The sequence below is a fragment of the Lissotriton vulgaris genome, chromosome 1_1 (assembly GCF_964263255.1).
Source record: "Lissotriton vulgaris chromosome 1_1, aLisVul1.2, whole genome shotgun sequence".
Taxonomy (NCBI): domain Eukaryota; kingdom Metazoa; phylum Chordata; class Amphibia; order Caudata; family Salamandridae; genus Lissotriton; species Lissotriton vulgaris.
This window is the reverse complement of record NC_141685.1, coordinates 1,388,652,504-1,388,676,848: the sequence shown is the minus strand read 5'-3', so window position 1 is coordinate 1,388,676,848 and position 24,345 is coordinate 1,388,652,504. Positions and strand designations below refer to the sequence as shown.

The window sequence follows — 24,345 nt, the reverse complement described above, 5'->3', positions numbered from 1 at the left end:
CTGGTATGCCGTGCTCCTGCTGCAGCCCACGCTCTATCTGATAAGTGCCAGCAGACTCTGGCCGGGCAGTAACTGTCTATAACGGCCCGGGTTCTTGTGGCATGCGAGATCTCGCCCTGCGAGCACGGTTTTGTAGCCAAGGGGTGGCCACTGTTGATAAGAGGGCTTTTGAAGCTTCGGTGGGGCAGAGCTGCCGCACGGGCTCCGGCAGCACAGGGGATAGCGCTTGCGGGGATGAAAACCAAGAGGATCTAGGCACTAGCAGCCTAGGGGATCAGTGCTGGATTGGGAACACGGACTACTGCAATGTAGGGGACTACCGGGGGGGGGGGGGGGGGGGAGTATCTGTTGCAGGGTAGGACCACCCAAGGAGAGGACACGGCTGCATCCCAAAAGGGGGGTGGGGGGGGGGGGGGAGCTTTGCTGCACCACTGCCACTGGCAGAACAGGAGCTAGTGCTTTTGGACAAACAGCTGAGGAACAAATGTATCTAGGCACTAGCATCCTAGGATCCCTGTGCTGGATGGGAAGAGTTACTGCTGCATCCTGGAGGCCACTGCCTGGGGGCGTCACTGCTGCAGCCTAGGGGCACTCTGGCTGAGGACACTGATGGCTGTAACTCAGGGGCCACTGGTGGAAGGGAGGGGGGCACGCCTGCAGTACAGGGGCTGTTGCTTTTGGGGATACAGCTGGAGCGGGTACTGCAGCAGGCTGGGGGAGCAGTGCTGGGTTGAACCATAGCTGAAGTCCAGGGGGCACTGGTGGCGGCACACCCTGCTGCACCATGGGGGCACCGGTAGGTGGAGGCTTTTTCAGCCCAGTGGTTACTAATGGATTGGAATTCTGCGGGCACAGCTCCTGCCTAGGGCACTGGTGAATGAGCATACAGCTGCTGCCAGGGTCACTGGTAAATAATGGTACTGCTACTGCCTAGGGCCACTGGTGAAGGAGGGTGCTGTTGCTGCCTAGGGCCACTGGTGAAGGAGGGTACTGTTGCTGCCTAGAGCCACTGGTGAAGGAGTGTACTGTTGCTGCCTAGGGCCACTGGTGAAGGAGTGTACTGCTGCTGCCTAGGGCCACTGGTGAGTGAGGGCAGTGCTGCAGCCTAGGGCCACTGGTGAGTGAGGACACTGCTGCAGCCAGGGCCACTGGTGAGTGAGAACACTGCTGCAGCTTAGGGCAACCGGTGAGCAAGGACACTGTTGCAGCCTAGGGCCACTGGTGAGCGAGAACACTGCTGCAGCTTAGGGCCACAGGTGATCCAGAACACTGCTGCAGCCTAGGGCCACTGACAGGTGAGAACGCAGCTGCAGCCTAAGGCCACTGGTAACCTAGGATTCTTTTGAAGCCTAGGGTCACTGATGAGTGAGGACACTGCTGCATTCTCGGGCCACTGTTGAGTGAGGATACTGCTGCACCCTATGGCCACTGTTGAGTGAGGACACTGCTGCACCCTATGGCCACTGGTGAGCTAGGACACTGCTGCAGCCTAGGGCCACTGGTGAGTGAGGACACTGCCGCAGCCTAGGGCCACTGCTGAGTGAGGACACTGCCGCAGCCTAGGGCCACTACTGAGTGAGGACACTGCTGCTATTGGCATTGTAAATGACAATGGCATTTATTTAACGATTAAGCTATTGGCAATGTAAATGACAATGCCATTTATTTGATTTAAAAAAAAAAGTCATGAGCAATGCCAATAGCTCTACCTTTAATAATACCGAGACCATTGCATTGTAAATGCTTGTTCACAATTGCAAGGACTTCCTCTTCCATAGGGTAACATGGGGATTGTCTTGAAATATCTTTTAAGTGTAATTTCCCATTGGGAGCAGATAGAGATTTGAAGTTTAGGGTCTCTGAACTCACAATTTAAAAATACATCTTTAGGCGAAGTTGGTTATTAAATTGCATGTTTGAAAAGGGGTATAAGTACTGTACCTGTGACACTACAAAATCAGAACACTTCTGGACTGATGACATTCTGCCAGGTAGAAGAGTTGGATGCTGTAGGAGGGACTGCCACTCTGCCTGTTGCTTTGTTATGCCGGACTGCAGCTTCTATCCTGGGAGTGAAAGGCCTGGACTTTGCTTTCTACATACTGCTTCCAAGGTTCTCCAAGGGCTTGTGCATGCTTGCTTCCTATTAAGAATACTCAGGCCCATCAAAGACTTCACCTACCAGTGCCTGGGCTCTTCTGCAGAGAATCCTGACTTGCAAAGTAATGTCAAATTCAGTCCCTGGGCCATTGGAAGTGTAAACTGGTGATCTCAAAGAGAAAATCCATGCATCGACTCCCAGCGCCTGTTTTCTCGACGCATCGCTGCACAAGTTCGACACATTCGACACTGCCTGCACCGAAGTGTGGTTCCCACTGGAAGCATAGAACACAGCTTTCACCATCAGCTGCAGCTCACTGTTGCAGCAAACATCGCCACAGCGCGAGCGGCGAGTGCTGTGTCACCGGCGTACGTGGAACCCGCTCCAACTCTGACACAGCACCTGCTCGGGCTGAAAAATGGACACAGTGCCTGCCTCGCGGCTGTTGCATCGCCGTACCACGTCTAGATTTTGTTGCAGCGTCCCTCGATGCAGACTCATCGACACCGCACTGCAGTAAGGAACCGAGGTTACGTGTCTGAAAACTGATGCATCACCTCCCCTGGCAGTAAGGAACCTACGCATCACCTCCCCTGTCAGTAAAGAACCAACGCATAACCTTCCCTGCCTAGCAGTAAGAACCGACGCATCACCTTCTCTGCCAGTAAAGAACTGACGCATCAGCACCTTACCTTCCCTGCGCCTTGCAACGTCTTTGAAGCCTCTAAGGTACTTTGTGCATCTATTAATTTCTATGGATTAAACTGGCTTAATCTTTTTTTTCTTTCATTAGTTATTTTCCGATTTTTGTTCTGCCTGGTCCCTCTTCTTCACGGTCTGACCCTTCCAGCGTGATGTGTCTTTTTGTTTGTTATTTTAATTTTTGAAAAATTCAATTGCACTATTTGAAAGCAATGAGCATTTCAAACGTTTCCTCAGAAGTGTCATGTCCGTGTCAGTTTGGAAGCGAGAAGGCAAAACCCCTTGATAGACAGGGATTTTGGCAAATAACAACCCTCTTAAGCAAAAAAAATGTTTCCCTTTCTCAGGGACAAACTCAATTGTGAGGGTCTGCCTCTACAAGACATATTTGTCTTACTTAAGAAAATGTATTTGTTAAATTAACCTTTAGGGGTAAAGTCCCACTCTTAGAATAGGCATAAATAGTACTCAGTAGTCACTGGTGAAGGAGGGTCTGCTTCAATTGATACTCCCGCAGCTTTCACCTTTCAAGAGACAATGAAAAGCCCTGTTTTTTTTTAGAATGAGCTGTGTTCTTTATTTGGTGGTCCTGGGTGACAGGGACAGTATCAGATACATATCTGATCGACCTCGGTGGCTGCAGAATACCCTTGACAGATTTGGGGCGGAGATTACATTTGTAATACACAACTAGAAGATGAAAATAAGGAATATAGGACAGTGCATGATAGGACTTCAGAAGTAGAAGATAAACTTAAAAAAGAATACTCTTTGTGTCAAGTCCTAACACAGAAAGCCCATTTCACTAGCTAGTTGGTAGGTAAAGTAATAATTCTCTTTAGGTCACAGGGGCAATGGTTGTCTCCATTCCACCCAAACCCCAGCCCCCCTGTTGGAACATATTTTTTGAAGGGGAAGTTGTAAATGTAATCGCGGTCTCATTCATTTAAGAAGTTTATGGGGGCATTTTGTTGTGTTTGAAATACATGATTTCATGTTATTTGTAATCTGGTATCAATTGTGACTTAATGATTTCAAATAAGATTTACTTTTTCCACAGTTAAATGCCTAATGGATTATGTGAGTATGTCTGCTAGTAAATAATATTTAGTCTTGCTAGGTAATGCTGGCACATTTCGACAAACACTTGATCTTGGGAGAGGTGTGGCGCAGCAGCCAGAGAGGCTGACTCCGGAACGCAGGTACCGCGGTTCGATCCCTAGCGCTGGCGGCAACTCCGCATCATGCGACGGCCTCCAGTGCCTTGAAACCCAGGAGGGGATATATATTTGCGTATACAAATTATTTATTATCGTGTATTCTTGAGTGAACTTTTCCAAGGAAGACATTGCATCAGTAATCCGCACACTGCGAAAATGGCAGTGTTCACATATGTGTAGATTAGTAAAGATCACTAGACCGTTAGGTGTTCCTTTTCATCTGATGTAATGTTATAAATGTAGATGTCTAATAAATACATTACAATCACCTCAGCGACATGTTCCACCCTCCATCTCGGCATTATCCACAGCTTCTACGGATGATACCTATTCCTGCACTCCTGGGCATCCCCCCAAGAGTTGAGACTGCGTGCCTCCTTGTATAAGGTATCTACCGGTTTTAAATTTTATCCCACATGTAGCTGGAACTTTAGACAGCGTGCTTCTCTTGTATAATGTATCCCTGTAGGAAGGGGGAGGCTCTAGTTGGCGCAGTGCAACACTAGCGACAAGCAGGGACTCTCTCTTCCTCGTCAGGGCTGAGGGTTACCTTCCAGACAACCTCTGCTTACCCTCTAGGTAGTGTGGCTTAAGCAGTCGTAGGCTAATCTTTGGGGCACATAGGGTTAAACACTTGCAATATTACACCGTCACAACCAACCCACCACACAATGAGACCAGACTGTATTCTGTAAAAATATATATCTTTATATAGAATTCAAGCAGGCTTATGAATACAGTTATCAGACTTTCAAGTAGCGGTTCCAAGTTACTTAGTTCAAGTTGCCACAGTTCTTTCGAGCAATAAGAGTTCTTTCGGGCCTTCTGCCCAGTTCAACAAAGTTCTTGTGGAGCAGGCGGCTCCCAGGGGATCTGTCCCACGTCGCGTTGCCTTCCCGGGGTCGCTGTTCGTTGCGGCTCTCAGCCGAGCAGTTCACGGGTCATCCGGGGCAGCGGTGTTCTGTGGCGGCAGGGTCCTTTCCTCGTCGTCCGCTCCGACCCTGGAGGCGGCGGTTGCGTGGTGGCGGCAAGTGGCAGTACGGTCCTCAAGTGCAGGACGTACCCAGCCAAGTGCCGGTGCAGCTGTGCGCTCACAGCTGAGCTGTCGGGCAAGGTACCGACCTAGGGGATTCTCACAGGGCGGCAGTCCGTCTTTGCAAGTGGATTGGCTGCTCGTTGCGCAGTCAACTCGAGAGCTCGGACTGGACGGGTCCTCCTTCGCTTTGCTCTCGGGCTCCCGGTGCAGTTGCGGTCACGGTGTTCGGGCCAGCGGCGGCTGGGCCTCACTTTGCTCTCGCTGTTGCTCTGGGCCCCGGTCACGGTGGTCAGGTGGATGTCGTTGCCTGGGAGGAGATTCCTCCGTCGGTACTGCCACGAGGAGCAGCACACGCAGTTGCTTTCTTCAGGGTGTAGCGCCCACTGGTCCTGGGACGCTGGTCAGGGGGCAAGCTCAGTTTCAAGCCCTTGGCGATCTTTTAGCAGAGTTCGGCACAAAGTCTTGTAAAGCAAAAGTCTTTTCGTAGTCTTTCCTTTTTCTCTCCTTCGGCAGCAAGGCACCAGACACAGGCAAGAGACCGCACTCTTCCTTGTCCTTCCCGGTCCTTCTCGTCGGGCAGAGTTCCTTCTGTAGCCCAAACAGGATCTAATTTTCAAGGAGACGGGCTCCTTCTTTTATATGGCATTTCTTTTGTTCTCGCAGGCCAGGGGGGCCTTTGCATAGCCACTCTCAGTCCTCGAGTACCCTGGCGGGTGTACTCCGGCTTCTGCTTTCAGTGTGAGGGGCAGGCGCATCAGACGCCCCACAGGAGGTGGAGCCAGCATTGTGCGGACAGGGGCAGCCAGAGTACCTTGTTGAGGGGGCTTCGCCCTTCCTGGGCCGGGTGTCGGCTGAATCATCCGACGCTCCCCAGGGGGGTGGAGCCAGCATTGTGGTGGCAGAGCACAGCAAGATCCAGAGTCAAGAGCCACTCCTACCTCCCACTAAGGTGTAATCTGCGCATTCACCACCTGTCACCCTCCCAGCCCTGTCACTCACACGTCCCAGACAGTCAGATACACATACCAGCAGAGGCGGGCTGAAATGGTTAGGCAAGCAAAGGCTAACTTTCTAAAAGTAGCATTTGCAAACACAGGATACTAAAATAAACTTGTCTACAAGAAATATTTTATCATCCTGAGTTCAGGCATACTAAACACGACGCGCTACCATGCTCCTTGAGCCTGCTGGGATTATAGGGTGTAATAATTCCAGCAGCTCAGTCTGGCCTAATGGAGCAGGTAGCCTTCAATAGTGAAATACGGTTTTGGTTGTAAGTCACTACTAGGACATGCCACACACATCAGGGCTTGTCCTACCTTACACCTACAACGCACCCTGCCCGCAGGCCTACCATAGGGGTGACTAATATGTAGTCAAGGGAAGGTTCGGGGGCTGGCAAGTGGGTGCACTTGCCCAGCTAGCGTGACAGTACGAGACCGCACGCGGGTTCTGCGGTCGCAGTTCCCAGACACATCTTTACGGCTGCTTCGGTGGGTGGCGCAACCAGCGCTGCAGGCCCACCAGCAGTATTGGCATCTACAAGCCCCGGCACTCTTAGTGCACTTTACTAGGGACTAACAGTAAATCCAATGAACCAATCATGGATACCAATCGCATGTACAATTTACAGTAGGGAGCACTTGCACTGCGGCACGGGTCAGCCGTGGCGCAGTGCCCTGAGTATCGGAAAACCAGCAAAACATCAGAGGCACATCAGCAAAAAGTGGAAGGGAGACTCACGCCAAGGTGCCAGGTCTAACAATCCCCTATTTTACCCAATTGATCCCTCCCTTCCTAATGCTTTATATACCACCCTTAATCCTGTAAAGCACTCCGATACCCTCACAATTCTGGTTCGCGCTCTATAAAAACTATAAAATAAATAAATAAATAAATGAATAAATAGTAGATGTTTCTTAGAGTTTTGTAGTTCTTTAAAAGTCTGTGGTAAATTACTAATACAAAATTTAATAGAAAAGCAATACCTGCCTTGTGTAAATATTTTCAAATTTGGGGAACATGCATTTTTTTGTTTAATCAGTGTTCTATGTCTTACACTGTGTCCTGGACCCAAACCAGCAGTATCACAGTTATTCAGAGATCATGTTTTTTGTCTTTTTAATCATTGTTTTTATGTCTCACACTGTGCCCTTGAACCAAACAAGCAGAATCAGTTATGTATTACTACACGTAACAGCTCAAAGCATTCAGCCCAGTGGCAGTAAGTTAGATCAGTGGCAGAAGTGGCTTGTGTCAGGGAAAAGAGGCGGGCGGGTGGGGGACGAGGAAGACAAATAAAGAAGAACTTATCTGCCGCCCTCCAGCATCCCGCTCTTCTGCTTCTTTCATCGCCACTCCACTGCAGACAGGCACAGGCTACCCAATTGCCGTGCAGCCAATCCTGAAGTTCCTCTAATGCATTAGAGCAGCTTCAAGATTGGCCCGAGTGCCATGAATTTGAGTCATGAATTTGCACTCCCAGACAGACTGGGAGCCTGTGCTTGGTCTCTCCGACCTGGCAAAGCATCTGAAGATGGAGAGAACTTCAGTGCACATGACTGTTTGGCTGGCCTGAGACTGCCGTCCAAACGGTCATGTGCACTGACAACAGTGCCCACCACCCCCCCTCCAGTACTGTCACCATCCCTGGCCCTGCCCTCAAGACTTGGCACAAGAAAAATAAAATGATAATAAAAAGCCATAGTGGAAGAGCAGCTGCGGATCAGCAGTATTTATAAAGACCCATTATGTGCATACTAACTGCACTGTACTGGCTGTCACTCCCAGCTCTCACATTTTTCAAGGACTGGTGCATGCTCTTTAAGGCTGTCACCAGTAACAGCCACACATGCTCTCACTGAGATTCCTCTCCAAAGATAAATCAAACTAAATTGGAAGCCCTTCTCTGCAGGAAGACAAAACCTTCACAGATAGCATATGCTTTGAACTACTTACCACACTCTATAACATCTGTACCGACTTTATTCAACTGGCATAGAAACAAAACGTTGAAACATTTCTTTTTCGGCAACATCTTCAAGGCTTCTGAACACACAAGCAAGCTATGATGCTCTTTACCCACTAAAAGACATCCAAAGGTGCCAGCCAATGCGACAACACTTCCTAGTGTAACCAGCAGTGCCAACCATGCTTTTTCTGGGGCAGCTATCTTTCTGGCACTACCATTGCAGGACAGCCCAAGGGCTACAATCTAGCACCTTTGCCATTATCTTCACCACCCAAAATTACCTCTAGTATAAACCAAGTTCCATTACACCAGCGGTAAACAACCTGCTTTCCAAGACCAAGGTTGACTCTATACACATACACAATTAGCGTTGCATTATTATGAAGTGATAAAATGCTTGAAACTGTGAAACAAAGGGCCAGATGTATCAAAGGGTTTTACCAATTCTGTGCCTATGGGAAAATGTGGTCATACATATGGCCCCAAGTCTTTACAATTACAGACACTCCGAGCTTTCTTCACACTGCAGTATCTTAAAGTCCTGGTTACAAGACTATCCAGAAAATAGCATTTTAAATGGTCTTCTCGCCCGAAACCCGAAAAAGCGTGGAGAAACAACCAAACCGATTTCTAGATAGAATACTAGAACAATAAATAAAGTTAACACATTCAAAATATTTTCATTAAGTGATGCTTAAAAACAGCTGCCCAAACATTAAGACAGTACAAATGGGGGTGGTGATGGACGGAGCACCTGAATCAATCAAACACTCACACCCTGTCAAAAGATCTGGGTTTAATCCATCACCGTTCTTTAGCCCACTCTGCCACCCCAGTTCAGACATGGCTATATGCAAATCAGTTTGACTCTGTGCCTCATGGGAACAGTCCAGCCCGAACTGCCAAACCAGGTCTTCCCTGGACCGGAAACAAGCTTCCGAGGACCGGTTTCTGGCATTCCAGCCGTCTTCAGCCCGGCTTGCTTGAATCCAGTAGCAAAGTGAGCAAGGGACTCACGTCTGAGCATAAGTGTGGCAGGGTATGCTCAGACGTGAGTCCCTTGCTCACTTTGCCACTGGATTCAAGCAAGCCGGGCTGAAGACGGCTGGAATGCCAGAAACCGGTCCTCTGAAGCTTGTTTCCGGTCCAGGGAAGGTATGGCTTGGCAGTTCGGGCTGGACTGTTCCCATGAGGCACAGGGTCAGACTGATTTGCATATAGCCATGTCTGACCTTTAAATTTGCGTTTGTGTAGGAGTTAAATATATATAGCAATTGACACCACAATATCAAACTGCTTAATTTAGAAAAATGGGCTTACTCCATGCCTTAAAAAGAGGGGACAAAAGACACACAATTGATGGACGGAATAAAGAACAAATCAAAACATTCACCCCCCAGTCAAGAGAACTGGGTTAAATCCATCATTCTTTTGCTCCCCATGCCAACCCAGTTTAGACCTTGCCGTATGCATATCAGTCTTCACCCTGTGGTCCTTATGGGAACAGTCCAGCCCAAACTGCGAAGCCAGATCCTCCTTGGACTGGAAACAAGCATCCTGGGACCGGTTTCAGGGATTCACTCCTCTTCAGCCAGGCTAGCTTGATTCCAGTGGCACAGTGAGCCCAGGACCCACGTCTGGGCATACCTGGCGCCCTTAGGGCGATTAAGCAGAAGACACACAATTGTTGGACGGAATGCAGTACAAATCAATACATTCACCCCCAGTGAAGAGGTCTGGGTTAAATCCATCTTTCTTTTGCTCACCATGCCAACCTAGTTTAGACCTGGCCAGGCTTGGCGCACTTAGGGCAAGAAAGAAAAAAAGACACACAATTGATGGCTTGGCAGTTTGGGCTTGACTGTTCCCAAGAGGCACAGGGTCAAGACTGATGTGCATAAGGCTGGGTTCAAACTGGAATGGCATGGTGAGCAAAAACGATGGATTTAGGCCCAGATCTCTGCACTGGGGTGAATGTGTGACATTGTTCTGCATTCTGTCCATCAACTTTTGTTTTTGCATTTGTCACTCCAAGTGGGACAAGTATGCCCAGACGTGGGTCCCGTGCTCTCCATGCTACTGGAATCAAAGCTATTCAGGCTGAAGAGGGGGGAAACCCCCGAAACAGGTCCTAAGGATGCTTGTTTCCAGTCCAGAGAGGACCTGGCTTGGCAGTTTGGGCTGGACTGTTCCCAAGAGGCACAGGGTCAAGACTGATGTGCATATGGCTAGGTTCAAACTGGAATGGTATGGTGAGCAAACAAACTATGGATTTAGGCCCAGATCTCTGTACTGGGGTGAATGTATGACAATGTTCTGTATTCTATATTCTGTCCATCAACTGTTGTTTTTGCATTAAAGAGAGGGGGGCGCAGGAACTGTTTTCCCCCCACTTAGGAAGAGGGTTCAATCTAGTAACAAATGGGCAAAGGAATACTTAATTTATTAAGTGCAGAAACAGTAGCCATTACTTAAGCAAGTCGCAACAGGTGTGATATCCTTGTATGTTTTACTTCCCGTTTTCAAAAATGAAATAACTGAAAGTTCTATCTGTTCAACAACTAGGTCTATTGAAAACAGAGCGTGAACTTAGTAGAGTTTGCTTGATTGCATAACAATGAACATGTGGAACTCAAAATCTTTCTACTAAATGATTCCCCCTAATTAAAGCCCTGAATTAAAAAGCTTCATTTTCATTTAGGATATGAGATAGCAGTGAATTAAAAGGCTTACCTTAGAGACATTCCCAGTGCCTGTGAAAACAAACGTAATGGGTCCAATGGACTTAGGCATCAAACCCAGAGCAATTTCATATCCGGCGTCCCGCACCGCTTGAACAGCCTGGCTGCTGTTTCTGTAGTTATGTGCCATGCCAATATGCTGAAATTAGATACACCTTTGTTAGAAACTAAGAGAATAGTTTTCATACACTAACCACTCAAATATTTTAAGAAAGTTTACCATAAAAGGAGTGTGATGTCCCAACGCAAGAAACCGCAAACCCAGTCCATGTAAAATATTGATCATGCCTGTAATAGAGAAATGCACATTCTAGTAAGAATAACCATGTGAGAGTACATCATTAGGGGTCTAAAGCACACACACAGGAATTAAGAACAATATAGAAGACATTTTGAATATACAAATTGAGGCTTTAAGATTATGGCTATGATGTGCCTAAATTGTGCTGCTGATTGACAGGGTGAATACATTTTGGTATAGGTGTATTGATACATTTTGTTTTCAAAGCCTACGGTAAACAAAAAAGATTAAAGATAGTTTTCAAAAATATAACACAGGGTTCTCTAAACACAAAGCCATGGTGAACCACAAGAGCATGGCCTAGGTCTGAAGAAGCAGGTCCATGCAGCCTTCGCTGGGGTAACAGGGAAAAATGGTTAATGGCCTGTGTGTCAATGATGGGTTTTATGAAGCTAAAGCGGGGTCCATCACAAGTTATAATGGTCAGCTGCAAGACTTAGTGAACCAGTTATCCAAGCAATTTGAAGTATATTTGATAAATACTGAACAATGTCTAATAATGGTATGAAGCATTCGGACGGAAGCAGACCGCGCTTACTCCCAGGGATTTTCCTGGCCAGCGCCGGATTCGTGCTCATTGCAGCACTTATGTGAAATAACTGCCACAAACAACATACTCTCCTACTACTGACAGTGAGTACCCGGCTGGGCTCACTGTGAGTACGTTCATCTTTTCCCTTTCACGCATGGTTGGCACCTACTCCATCACGAGCCTTTGATTGAATTCTTAAAGATGTCCCACACCGTCCCTGTCCTGACGAGACCCTCCATCCTGTAAAGGGTCGAAACGCCGTTGACGCTCATTGGGAATGAACCTTCTAATCAATGTCTATGAATTTAATAGTCATTGTATATATTATTGAATATTGTTTATGTGATCGTTTTCCCATTCCCTTGTAAATATACCCCTGTTGAAACCGTGTACATAACTGTCACTTGCTGTCACTCTTTTGTGTGTCTTAACCACTCTTCGGTTCACACTTTACACTTGGGACTCCGTTTTCTAAAGTCTTCACATTGATATATGTAAAATATAATATGTAGTTAACTGTATACTCTTTGAAATTTTGTAAAAATAACAACTGATGGTATTTCAATCGATGTTATGAGTTTTGTTTTTCCTTCCTACATCCTCGGTAACCTTCATACCATTATTAGACATTGTTCAGTATTTATCAAATATACTTCCACTTGTTCCACTGGAACCAATGTTTTTTTTATATAAAATATGTACCCTGGTTCCTTAGTGGGTAGGGTTCCCTTGTTTTGTGTGCGAGTTATCCAAGCAAAGCACCCCATTATGTGGCTCTCCTACCAGCAGTATCACAATATAAGTTGCTAAATGGAAGTATCTACCTCAGACGGGACACAACTAAAAGACCTAGTGTAAGAGTTTAGAGGATAAATATCCACATCAAGTAATAACCACAACCTTTGTCAAGGTGAAGCAGTAGTCACTAGATTAACCTGAAATCAACCCACAGGTAGCTATGACAGAGGACACAGGCTTAAATTAGGGGCAGTGTGTAAAGTATGTATACAGTGCCTTAACAGTACTAAAGTCAAAACACAACAAAAGAAAAATCCCACAACAATTTTGACACAAAGTACATTTTTATAAATAAAATGTCACCAAAACAACAACCTAAATCTATTAAAGAAAACCGGAGTAATTAATTTGTAAAGTTCAAATATCAAAATAGTGCCCAAAAGCGTTAAGTGCCAAGTGCTAACCACGGTCATCTGTGTTGTGCTTGACCAGTACCTAGCCACAAGTTAAGGTCAACCAAGATGAAGCACGCAACAGATACAGAAACCAGGTTCAACCCAGTTAGAAATCTTACCTTTGGACTTGGTCTCCGAGATTAAGTAAAAAACATTTAGCTGAGCAAGGCAGCAGGGTGTGGCTGAGGATGGCTACAAGTCGTCGTATAGCTGCTGGATAAGGCCTTGGTGAAGCTGTACACTTTTGGAGGGAAGCTCCAAGTGGAATAAATTTGAATTTCGTGTTCAGAGAAGTTCCCTCACTGGCCATGATTTTGTGGCACTTTTGCCTGCTGTGGATTTTGACATTTGGAATGGACTTTTTTGGAACGCTGATTCTTTCAGTGCGGCAAGGAGGCAGGCAGTAGCCAAAATGGGCTCCACAAGACCGGATATCTTTTACGTGCAGTCATGTTGAATTGGATTTCCTGCTGCAGAAAAGCTCTGATTAGAAGCAACCGGAGTCTTTTGCCCAACGGCAACACACCTTCGTTGGTTTGGCTTGGCAAGTTGATCCTGGTCCTCCAGAGGTCTTTGAAGCTAAAAGGTTTCGCAGTCCTAAGTTTCAGGATAAGTTAGGATTACAATTTGACACTGTCAAGGGTCCAAGACTTTCCAGACAGCTCTGGAGGTCAAAGCTAACTCCAGCAGAGGCCAGCAGCAGGGTCCCAGGGCAGGTCCAGTCAGAACTGGTCAACCAGGCAGTTGCAAAAAGGCCTCTTGCAGGGTTTAGTGTCCCTGTAGCCTGAACAGCAGGTCAGCTGTATGGCCCTTAGAGTCCACTTATTTGTCCTAGGTACAAGAGGGAGAGCAGATCCAGTCTTGTAGGCTCTTTTCAGACAACAGATCCAGACTTCTTCTGTTCTTCCACATGTCAAGCAAGTGTTCTGAGGAGAGTACGATGCCTGGCACCAGCCTTTAATTGGGCAGTGACTCATGGCCCCTCTCACACCAGTTGAGGAAATGTTCCCAGGGGCAACCCTACCCACTTTAGCTCTTCCTTTGTGCCCTACTGCAAACAATACCACAGTGCTCCTCTCTGCCTAAATCCAGGATGGCGAAACACTTTACCCTTGTTCAAAGCCTGTGTTCCCACCCTCTGGTGAGGACAAGGAAATGAACAAACCTACTTATGTGGCCTAAACCAGTTCAGAAGGCAGCTCCTCTCACACTAGGACTGGTGCCTGCTTGACTGGGAAAACAAAGAAGGTCCCTCCCCAGGTATCAGCTAACATTTGCCGGTGTCAGGCTAGGAATGTTTGAAGCTAATCGAGTTCATGGACACAGCCAAAATGGTCATCCTGTAAGAGGAACTAAACACCTCCCCAAACCCAGGCCTTTATTTCAGCTCTGGGATCCAGTTCACATTTCATCAAGGGGGCTATTTAGATCCTAAGTGGCCTAAGTGACAGTTGCAAAAGGGCCTATTTAGGCCAGGAAAAAGTAACTTTCTAAAAGAACCTTACCAAAAACAGTGTATTAACAATTGAACTTCACCAGTGAATTGAGCTTGTAATAAATATTTCAAATATCACAAATGAAATGTGTAGCTGTTTCCCAGCCAGAGATAACAATCAATTTTAATATTTTATCCCAATTGCTTCCTAATGAACAGCCAACCCTGCTACAGTACAAATAGCTTTTGGGGCTTATAAATTCCATGCACCCTACCTCGTGGGAACTAAGGGCTATTTAGGGGCGACTTGTTATTTTTAAGGAATGTTTAGTCCTCTCAAGAAGGGTTATTTTGACAGGTTGAATATGCAGTTTAAAACTGCAACAGCCAGGCTCTACAAGCTGTCACTGCAGTGGGTGGCACAATGGTGCTGTAGGACACTTGTGACGTTTAACTTTTAACTTAAGTCCTTGGTACACAATGGCCCTGTCACTGTAGAGAGATAAACACCAACAAGCAACACATTTACTTGTGTCCACGTCCGAATGCTCCTTCTCTTGCCTTCCATATTTATTCCCAAACCTGAGACGTTATATACGTCACTCGTTATCACACTACAGGATTGTAATACTGAATATGGACTCCCCCAGAATTTTGTGGTACAAGAATGTACAGGACAGAACACTTAAAGACAAAATATCAAAAGGTATGTGCATACTATTCCTAACTCCACATCTACATAGCTTAAAGATATATCTACTATATAGCTACATATAGATTGACTAAGTTATAGAAAATCTAGACTTAACTTGTCCTTCTGATGGATACTTCTAACCACAGATTCCTGAATTTGTGAATAGATACAAAAAGATTCCAAAAGTGTAGGATCTGTGGAATGTCTCACACCAAAAAGTCCTGCAGGTCCAAATGGGCAAAGTGTCCTTCCAGACAGACCTGGCTATCAATGTAGTAGCACTTTGTGAACGAACGTCCACATTGTAGTCTGAAATATGTCAAAGGCAGACACTCTGCATCCCAACATAGGGGCAGCTGAATTGGCCCTGGTAGAATGAGCCCTCTAGGGGCTACTTCTTATCCAGTGCATAGCAGATTTTGATGCAGAGGACTATTCACCTTGAAATGGTTATTTTCTGTACTGCCTTACCCTTTGCTCCTGCGAACTCAACAAGGGGCTAATCGTTCACTCAATGGTCCTTGATGTGAACAATGTAAAAGATCATAGCGATTTTGGAATCCAAACAATGGAGTCTTTTTTCCTCTTTTGAGGGATGAGGTAGAGCAAATAACAGCAGAAAAGTGATGGATTGTTGGAAGGGCAACATAACCATGAGCATAAATGTCGCCTTAGTCTGTAGCTTCAGTTTGTCAGGTAAAAAGATGGTATGTGGCTGCTGAAGTCATGCGACAAACTGATGTTATAGGTATAAGAAAGACTGTTTTTAGAGTCAAACAGCACATACGAAAACTGTGCTCAAATGGTGTACACATCAAATATGTGAGAACCTGGTTAAGGTATCACTGAGGCATCACAAGTGGTTTAGGTGAGAAAATGTGGAGGAAACCTTTAAAATAATTCACAACAGGTGATATGAACAACAATGGTTTATGCTGTATATATATATATATATATATATATATATATATATATATATATATATATATATATATATATATATAGGCTGATAAGACAGAAAAATAACCTTTAACAGTGGCCTCAGCGCCCTTGCTTGGCCAAAATTAGCACAAATAGCAACACATCTGACACTTTGGCCTCCAATGGTTCTAACTGATGGGAAGTTCAATAAGCTAAAAACTTCATTCGGAGATCAGTATACGTGATTTTTGTGGCTTGCCGACTGGCTGCCAAGATGGCATTCACTAGCTAGGAAGGGATGTCGAAAGCAGGCAGCTGTGACCACTCAATCTCCACAAATGGAGGTGTAGATTGTGCAGGCCTGGGTGGAGGACCCGGCCCTACTACTTTGACAAAACATCCTCCTGTCGCAGGGGCGTAACACAGGCCCACGCAGCCCCTGCAGTGCGGGGGGGCCCATCCGGGGTCCCGCGTTCCAGGGGCTCCCTTCGCAGCCGCAAAGCCAGTAAGCACTTTACATTGTGCTGGCTTACGTTACACTCTCCATACAGGGGCGTAACACAGGCCCACGCAGCCCCTGCAGTGCGGGGGGGCCCATCCGGGGTCCCGCGTTCCAGGGGCCCCCTTCGCAGCCGCAAAGCCAGTAAGCACTTTACATTGTGCTGGCTTACGTTACACTCGCCATAGTTCGTAGATACCTCACTGCGCGAGGCCTCTTTTATAAATTAAATGGTGCTCGGCGCGCACGTCTCTGGTGCGTCTGCGCGGTCTTCACCCTTTCAGGGTGAGATTGGTAGCCGTCATGCGCATCGCGCAAGAAAACCCGTCATGGGCATCACGTAATTAAAAGTGCGCGTGAGGATGTGAACCCGAGGCTACTGAGAGGGACTATGCGGCGGCGGCCGTCGGCCATAATTAAATGATTGCTAGCCCTGACTAGCCTTGCCCAGTCTTCTGCCGCCCGTTTGCGCCTTCCACTTAATCTGCAGGCCAGGCATCAGGTGAGTGTCGGAGGAATCTCAGCAGTGTTTGCAACAACAAAGTGGTTTCTTGTTTACAAGATATATATTCGCATTACTTACCCAGGAGCCAGTCATCTACTCTTTTTACTGATTGTTTTGAAAAACCAAAACACACACTCTGTTGGTGTTCAAGGCCAGACCGAAACTAATGTTTGACTGGATCAGGAATCTCATTAAGCACACAATGGGTTGTTGGAATGAGGGAGGAAACTGGGATCTGAAATAACGAGTCAGATTGCTTGTTTCCCGAGTTATGTTATAAGAGTAAGAGTTTCGAAGTGGAAGTATTGATGAAATTTCGGAATACAGAGAGGCTAGTTTCGCATAATTATGTTAAAATAATTGAAGATAGTCTACATAAAATATAAGGATTTCACCAAGGTTTCTTGAGAGAAGTGTTCGCTCATTTATTTATTTGTCTAATATCGTTCGCATCTTGTACAGTAATGAAAACTTGAGGGTCTGGCAGACAACAGGTGTTTTGTTCCTTCGCAGAGTACAGGCCTGGGTCTTTTTAAAACCTCATGGAAATATCGTCTTAACTTAGGTATTGTTGGTTCTGTAAATCTTACCTTATCTCTTTGATAATTAAGATGATGTTCTGTGGTTAGGTCAACAACACTTGGATATTAATGATGGGGAGTCCCACAGTCTGACCAGCGTCACCTGATATAATGATGTAGTCCCGTCCATCCATAGAGAGCAAGTAGCGTTGGGTCAAGACAACGTCCATCGGGCTATCCTGGATGGGGGGGCATGAATATTGCCATCCTTATGCTAAACAAGCAATATGCACTTTCGATGTTACCAAAAAAGAAAAGGCCACAGGCCTCTGTACCACGAGGAGTGATATGTGAAATTTTCAGAAATGTTATCGGGTGTTTGCACTCTGTGTTTACGCTTACTAACCCTTGCGACACAAACCCCCATAATTTTGATCTCCTCCCTGTTGGTAATTCCTCAATTCTGAAGGAAAAAGTGGAAAGGCAGCACATTCTCCTATCTTGCCACCATGACCGTGCTTAATTTGAGCCGGTGGTTTACAGTGCTCAGCACCGGCACTTAATCATCAACACATGCGCTTTTCATAAGCACCACTTAAAGACACAATACTTTACAGGTATATTAAGTGATTTGCCCAAAATCACAGGATGTTAAGCTGACGTGGAGTCTCAAACCTGGTTCCTCAGTTATGAAGTCGACAGCTCTGGCTAATAGACCACATCCTCTCCCCACTTTCATGGTTAGTCGTTGGTTTTGTTTTAGGCAGCGTAAACAGGATAAATGGGCTGGTGCAAGCTGACTCCTGACGAGAGCCCCGGCACTTATGATTTTTACAAATTAACCACTGCACAGTGAATATCCAGCTCTTTAAACGACTCGATAAGACCTGGCTCTACGGGTCTGCTTTCTAGCTCCCCTTGTTAGTTTGGGATCAGATTTTACTGCCAAGGCCCAGTACGCTCACTGAGTAACTGCTGCGCTATAGAAATCCCAAAATAATAATAATAATTTATCGTGGCTATTAAGTGGGAGTTCAAGCAGTTGTCCTAGTGAGTCCCTACCAGATGTTCTACATCATGAGTAGGAGTCCCTACTTCTTACTGTGGAAGTGGTGATTTAGAATGTGAATTGCCTGTTAACTTTGACTCATTAATATCCACAAACCTAAAAGATAACTCTAATTTTCTGCCATTAGGCATGGCACAATCAATATGACTGGCCTCTATGTGTACACTAAAGTCCAGGTTTATTAGGCACATGTAATGAATGAAACAATTGTTAATTTAGGCATGGCAAGCTGATTTAAAAACATTTTTTTTTCTCAGGCAGGCTTTTTGAGAAACGTGGTCTATTGCCAAAAAATGCCTGAATCAACAGAAAATATTTCCAACTGCGTTCTGCATCCACCAGTAGGAAAAAACGATTTCTCTTTTTTATTTTCATCAAAAGGAAAGTTTATTAAAATGACAACATACGTCTTCCAATATACATTACTAGGTTTATCAATCCAGACTGCATTGTTTATTGTTCAGCTATAAGGTGCCGCAAGTTCTGTCATCAGTAATAGTAATAGTATGAGCTTTATTCGATACATAAAATATCATAAAAGCATATGCAGATATTTACAAAATAAAAAAATATTAAAAAGGATTATAATACAATTCAATGTACACATGCATCGTACTATACTATACTATACATTTGTAATTTACAATATAAAGTACCTCATTTTAAAAAGTGAAGCAACACAATATAAAACAGATGGACAATTCATAACCCAGAGCACTATGACAAGAGCATAGCAACAATTAAGGTGGACATCTGGCACTCTAAATCCAAACTCCATTCTCATGAAGTGGCTGAGCTGGTAAGGCATATTGTCTTTTTTGTCAGAATCTTGTTCCTTTTCAGCCATGCACATCCTGGAAACTTTGCCACCCTGCAGATCAGTGTCAGTGAAGATGTGTCTGTACATAAAATGCGGAGTGCGGCTCGATGATTCATTGGGCCAATCAGTTGACAAACCGGTTTGAGCCACTTGGCTCTAGCCGATCTGTAGGCCGGGTGGGCGAATAGAAGGTGCGCAGTTGACTCATGATAGCCACAACATGGACAAGGCAATGGTGTCATATTTGGCCCTTTCCAGGAGGCAGTCACACTGTTAGTGGGGAGAGTCCCTAGCCTCAACTTTACATCCAGTGTCCTGACCCTGGGAACCTGTATAAAGTCCATCAGTGTTAAGTCTACTCTAGTTAACAATTGAAAGGTACATTTGAGACTTGCATACATTGTCGGAAATGATTCTGTCAGAGAAGACTGTAACAGATATGCAATTTCTCGTCACAAATCTGTAATTAAGTGAAAAGGTGGTACTTTTATTTATGGAGGCAGAGGCTGTGGGAGTCCTCTTGCACTTTGAACAGGGGTTGCTCGGTGATGGCCAGTTGAAACATGTCAGTAATCCAGGATTCCGTTTTCAAACTGGAAGTGCAGTTCCAGTTTTGTAATACTGCTTTTTTTGCCACATTAGGCTCCTTCCTTTTTTAGGTCTGTCAGACTCGGGCCATCCTGGGACACCACTGAAGAGAATTCTGTGCAGTTAGTTGCATCTCCAGTGGTTTGTATAGTTTTCTTGGATCCATTAACACCTCATTAAAGTTTGCTTTGGATAATAAACTGTTTGAATATTAATGCTCGCTATGCAAAACGACGACGGCTATTTGTGCTTAACAGGTGAAGGGATGGCATAGATAGATAACTTTTCCATTCCTGTCTGCATTACTTCTGCATTTGAAGAATGTAATTTGTTATCAATTTATGAACTATGGAGGGTAAGTGAAGGGTTTGAGTAGAGTTGGGTAGCAGCCCAAGTTAATATATTTTAGATTGTGGTGATTTTTTTCGAATTTGTCATATTAGGTTAAAATGTTGTAAGACATTGTTCGAGTAGATTGTAGAGAATACAGATGATTTTATTCCTTCCCTTCAATTAGTTGCCAAATACTGATCTAATGAAGAGCATAACATCTGCTTTGATGCTTTGATGTTTGTTGGCTCAAGTCATTATAGGCATTTGTCTTTGACTCGTTACTTTCTCTATGAGCACCCATCGGGGAGCGTGTGACACATTTTTCAGAAACCCCTGCTGAGCTTATGATAGTGTGGATGATTAGTGGCACTTTTTACAATTTCAATGTAAAGTTAAGTGTTAAGCATTATTTGTAAGACTATAGCTTCAGGGACGGCTCTAGGCTCATGGCGGCCCAGGGCAGGGAGCGTAGGTAGGGGGCCCCGTAAGAGGGGGTCCGGGCGGGGCAGAGTGCGGAGGCCAGTGAAGAGGGTGGGGTCAAGGTGGTTGGAAGTGGAACAGACCTAGAGGCCGCCAAATCCCTGCCAGGGGCCACCACGTAAATATGTATCCATCCTCAGAGGATTATTATATTAAGGATATATATTTGCATGGTGGCCCCTGGGGTTTGGTGGCCCTGTGCAGGTGCACAGCTTGCACATGCCTAAGGCCGCCCCTGATAGCTTACATTAAATTGCCCACTGCATCATCGAGCACTACAGCCTATTTATGAGCCCCTCTTTTTATGAGTTGTACTGAAGCCCTGACGAGCAGTGGTATAACAAAGACCTTCTCTGCCTGCACAGCGCGGGAGGGGCGAGCTGCAGGGGGCCCCTCCATGTACTTTGCAGGGGGGCCCCCTCAAGTTTCGTTACGCCACTGTCCTGTCGTGACAGCTTGCTCGGGGGCAGAGGGTTGTGGGTATTACACTCTCTTGGCCCAATACAGAGCCATTAAGAAGACTTGGGATAAGTCCTTCCTGATATTCTTCAGAACTCTGGGAAGGAGAGGTAAAGGTGGGAAGGCATAAAGAAGTCCAGAGCTCCACTCTAGGTGGAAAGAGTCTCCATGAGAGAGGCTTCTTGAGAACTGCTACACGCAAAAGCTTGTAAACTATGCATTCTTGCTGGCAACTAAAAGATTTAACACACAATCAAGGAGAGTGGAAGAAATTTTGATTTTAGAGGATCTCCTACTGGGTTTCTTTTAGGACCTCAACAGTAATGTTCAGTCAGTGGTATGTTTTCCACCAATGTACTTATGACTGAGAGTGACATCATTGTGTCTTATCCTCCACCAGGAGGAGATGTCCCTCATATCAGCCATTTATAGGATCTGTGCTAAAAACATAGTTAAAATTGCCAACTATCCCCAAAACGCTTCTTGAATTCATTTAAAAATAATTGGGGTTAGTGGCAAGATTAAAATAAACTACACAATGTGTTATGGGAAGTACTAGAGTGTCTCACAAATCTTTATAAAAAAGTAACATGTGATCAACAGGTTTCAGCTATTCTCGTGACCTCTTGTGTCATTGGCTTTCATCAGGACCTTTGCTGGATTTTCGGATCCCTCTCTCGGATCAGTAGGGATATTTTCCCTGGTTATCTGAGTTCTCTCTCATTTAGAGACTCTTTTGGCCAATATGTCCTTTCCTTTTATGAAGATTATTGAGGTTCCACAGATAGGATGAGGATTCGCAGTATTCGTACTACGGATTTGTCCACGCAACATGGTCTCCTTCCAGGTCTGCTCCAAGATGTATTATATTACAAGGGAAGCCGAGTGGAACGCCTCCAAGCTTTTCTTTTCCACCTTTGATTAGTGAATAGACTAAACGATTTAGCCAGGGTTCTCCACATTGCTGGATGACCCCCTGCATCACCTCCGTGTGCAACTGTCATTCTTGATCAGCTAGGAAATGCAGACTGAGTTCATCCGCCCCGTCAGTTTAAAATCCAGCCAGATGGTTTACTACCAGAGAAATGCCAAACGATTCAGTAAGTTCCAAGTGTGCAGAGACTCCTGGCACAGGACCATACTCTGCCCCGTTTGTTGCAGTACTACAGGACAGTGGTGTTGTCTGTGAGAACCTGAACTAGCATCCCCTTAATGGCAGCAGGAAGACCTTCACTGTCAAGTGAATTGCCCACATCTCTGACAGTTTGATATCGAGCCATGTCTCCACCAGTGACAAGAGTCCTCTGAGCTCTACCTTTCTCCTGACATCCCCAACTCAGCAAGGATGCATCCGTCACAGTCATCAACTCTGAGTGGGGTGCACAAAGTAGTTTGCCACCAATACAATTGCAGCTGAGCAGGCACCAATGCAGCTCGATTGGAGTCTCCTCCGAAACCTTGATGGAACCGGACGGGACCATATGCTGCTGAGCCCACTAAGACTACAGATCCCCATGTAGAGCCCTCATGTGCCATCTGGCATGATCCTGAAGCATAATGCAGGAGGTGAGAAGGCCAAAAATCCTTAGAACTGCTCTCACTGAGACCCAGGAGAGAGGTTGAAACAGTGCGATCATGATCCAAATGCCCCGGATTTATTGGAAATTGGAAAGGCTTAATAGAGCATCACATCCAAGACAGATCCAATGAATGGGAGCATCTGAAAAAGAGACAGGTGTGACTTTAGCACATTGATAGAGAACCCTAATAATATGAGAAGTTTTAAGTCATCTGGAGATGGTAAGCGACTGACTGTGCTGAGCCCTCCTTCAGAAACCAGTGAGAAAGGTTTAAGAACACTGGTATTACCAACCTCTGAAGATGTGATGTTACCACTGCCATCACTTTTGTGAATACCAGAGGGGCACTAAAGAGGGTGAAAGAGAGCACAGAAAACTGAAAATGCTCTTAGCCCTCCTGAACCGCAGCGAACACCTGTGGGATTGCAGGACGGGGATGCGCAAAATGGCCTTCTTGAAGACTTCAACCTGTTGCAGTGGTGCTGATGGCTCTGGAACTTCATTCTCAATGAGACGAGTTGAGGGATTGGTTCCATGGCAAGAGTTCATGACAGAGACTAAATGGACCCTGGGCATCTGTGTGACGGAACGAGTGGCGAGGCACAGGAAAGTCTAACTTTCACGTCTTATACTTCCTCTAGGACTTGGATTTACCAAAGGACTTGGAGTGGGAAGACAATCCTTCGCAGGAATTGCTCGAGGCAGGTCCCTGTCCTCAAATTTGACCGGCAGCAGATTTCATTGCTTTCATCATCATCATATAACTTTATTTCGATCACGAAGATCATAAAAGTACACAGCACATGAGGAATAAAATGCAAAGTATAAAAGATTGGTTTAAATATCAAAAATACCATAAAATAGTTTTTTTAAACGGGAATGTTAAAAACAGATAAAATGTACAGTGCGTCACACAATGTATTTGGAGCGCTTAATCCACAGTGCATGCTAGTATCTAGAAAGTCCGTAGATCATTACTCTGCGTGTATTGGTGGTCAAAGTTCTCAGCACCTAAAGATAATGGCCAGGGCCAACCAGTCTACATAGCGGAATTATAATTTTTATCCTTAAAGATTACTAGTATGGGCAGAAAAAGAGCAAATGCACAATGGATTCTGAGCGAACATGGCACGCAGGACAGAGATCATCATTAAAAGCATCGCAGCGCCACTTTATACAAAACGGTTTTGTGGGTAAGGTCTTGTAGCGAAACTGAAATAGTTTGCGTGACAAAGGGAGAACAATTTCATCAATGCAATCCTCTAAAGGTGCGACAGGTTTAAAGTAAAAAAGAATCATGAGCCAAGCATCCCTCAGCCCTTGCAAAAAACCTTTTCCGATAGAGCCTCCCAAAACATCATTTTCAGCCTGGCCCTTGGTGTGATGCCCAGTGTTAGACGGACCGGGAGGGTCGGCCGAGGATAAGGGGAGCGGTCTCCAGGGAGAGCCGACTCCAGTGACCGTACAGACAAGTAACCTCCCCCCCACAGACGGACACCACACAAGGGTAAGGTTCAACGAGATTTTATAGGCGATTCTTAAAGTACGATAAAATGGTACAAGGAGGTCTGGACTCAGGGGTCCCCTCGATTCTGGTCTCTGGTTTGGGGAAAGGGTAGCGGGACAGTCTTGGTTACCAAAAGA

The 24,345-nt window shown here is 45.6% G+C and overlaps 1 protein-coding gene across 1 annotated transcript in view; it reads right to left on the bottom strand.

Annotated features, from left to right (window-relative positions):
- The window catches only part of AASS (aminoadipate-semialdehyde synthase), a 568,722-nt gene that overhangs the window by 433,913 nt on the left and 110,464 nt on the right, over positions 1-24,345 (bottom strand). The window contains exons 5-6 of the mRNA XM_086966854.1: positions 10,992-11,059; positions 10,764-10,910 (exon numbers count right to left, since the gene is read on the bottom strand). Coding sequence (XP_086822980.1) covers positions 10,764-10,910; positions 10,992-11,059 — 215 coding nt within the window. The remainder of the gene's footprint in view (positions 1-10,763; positions 10,911-10,991; positions 11,060-24,345) is intronic.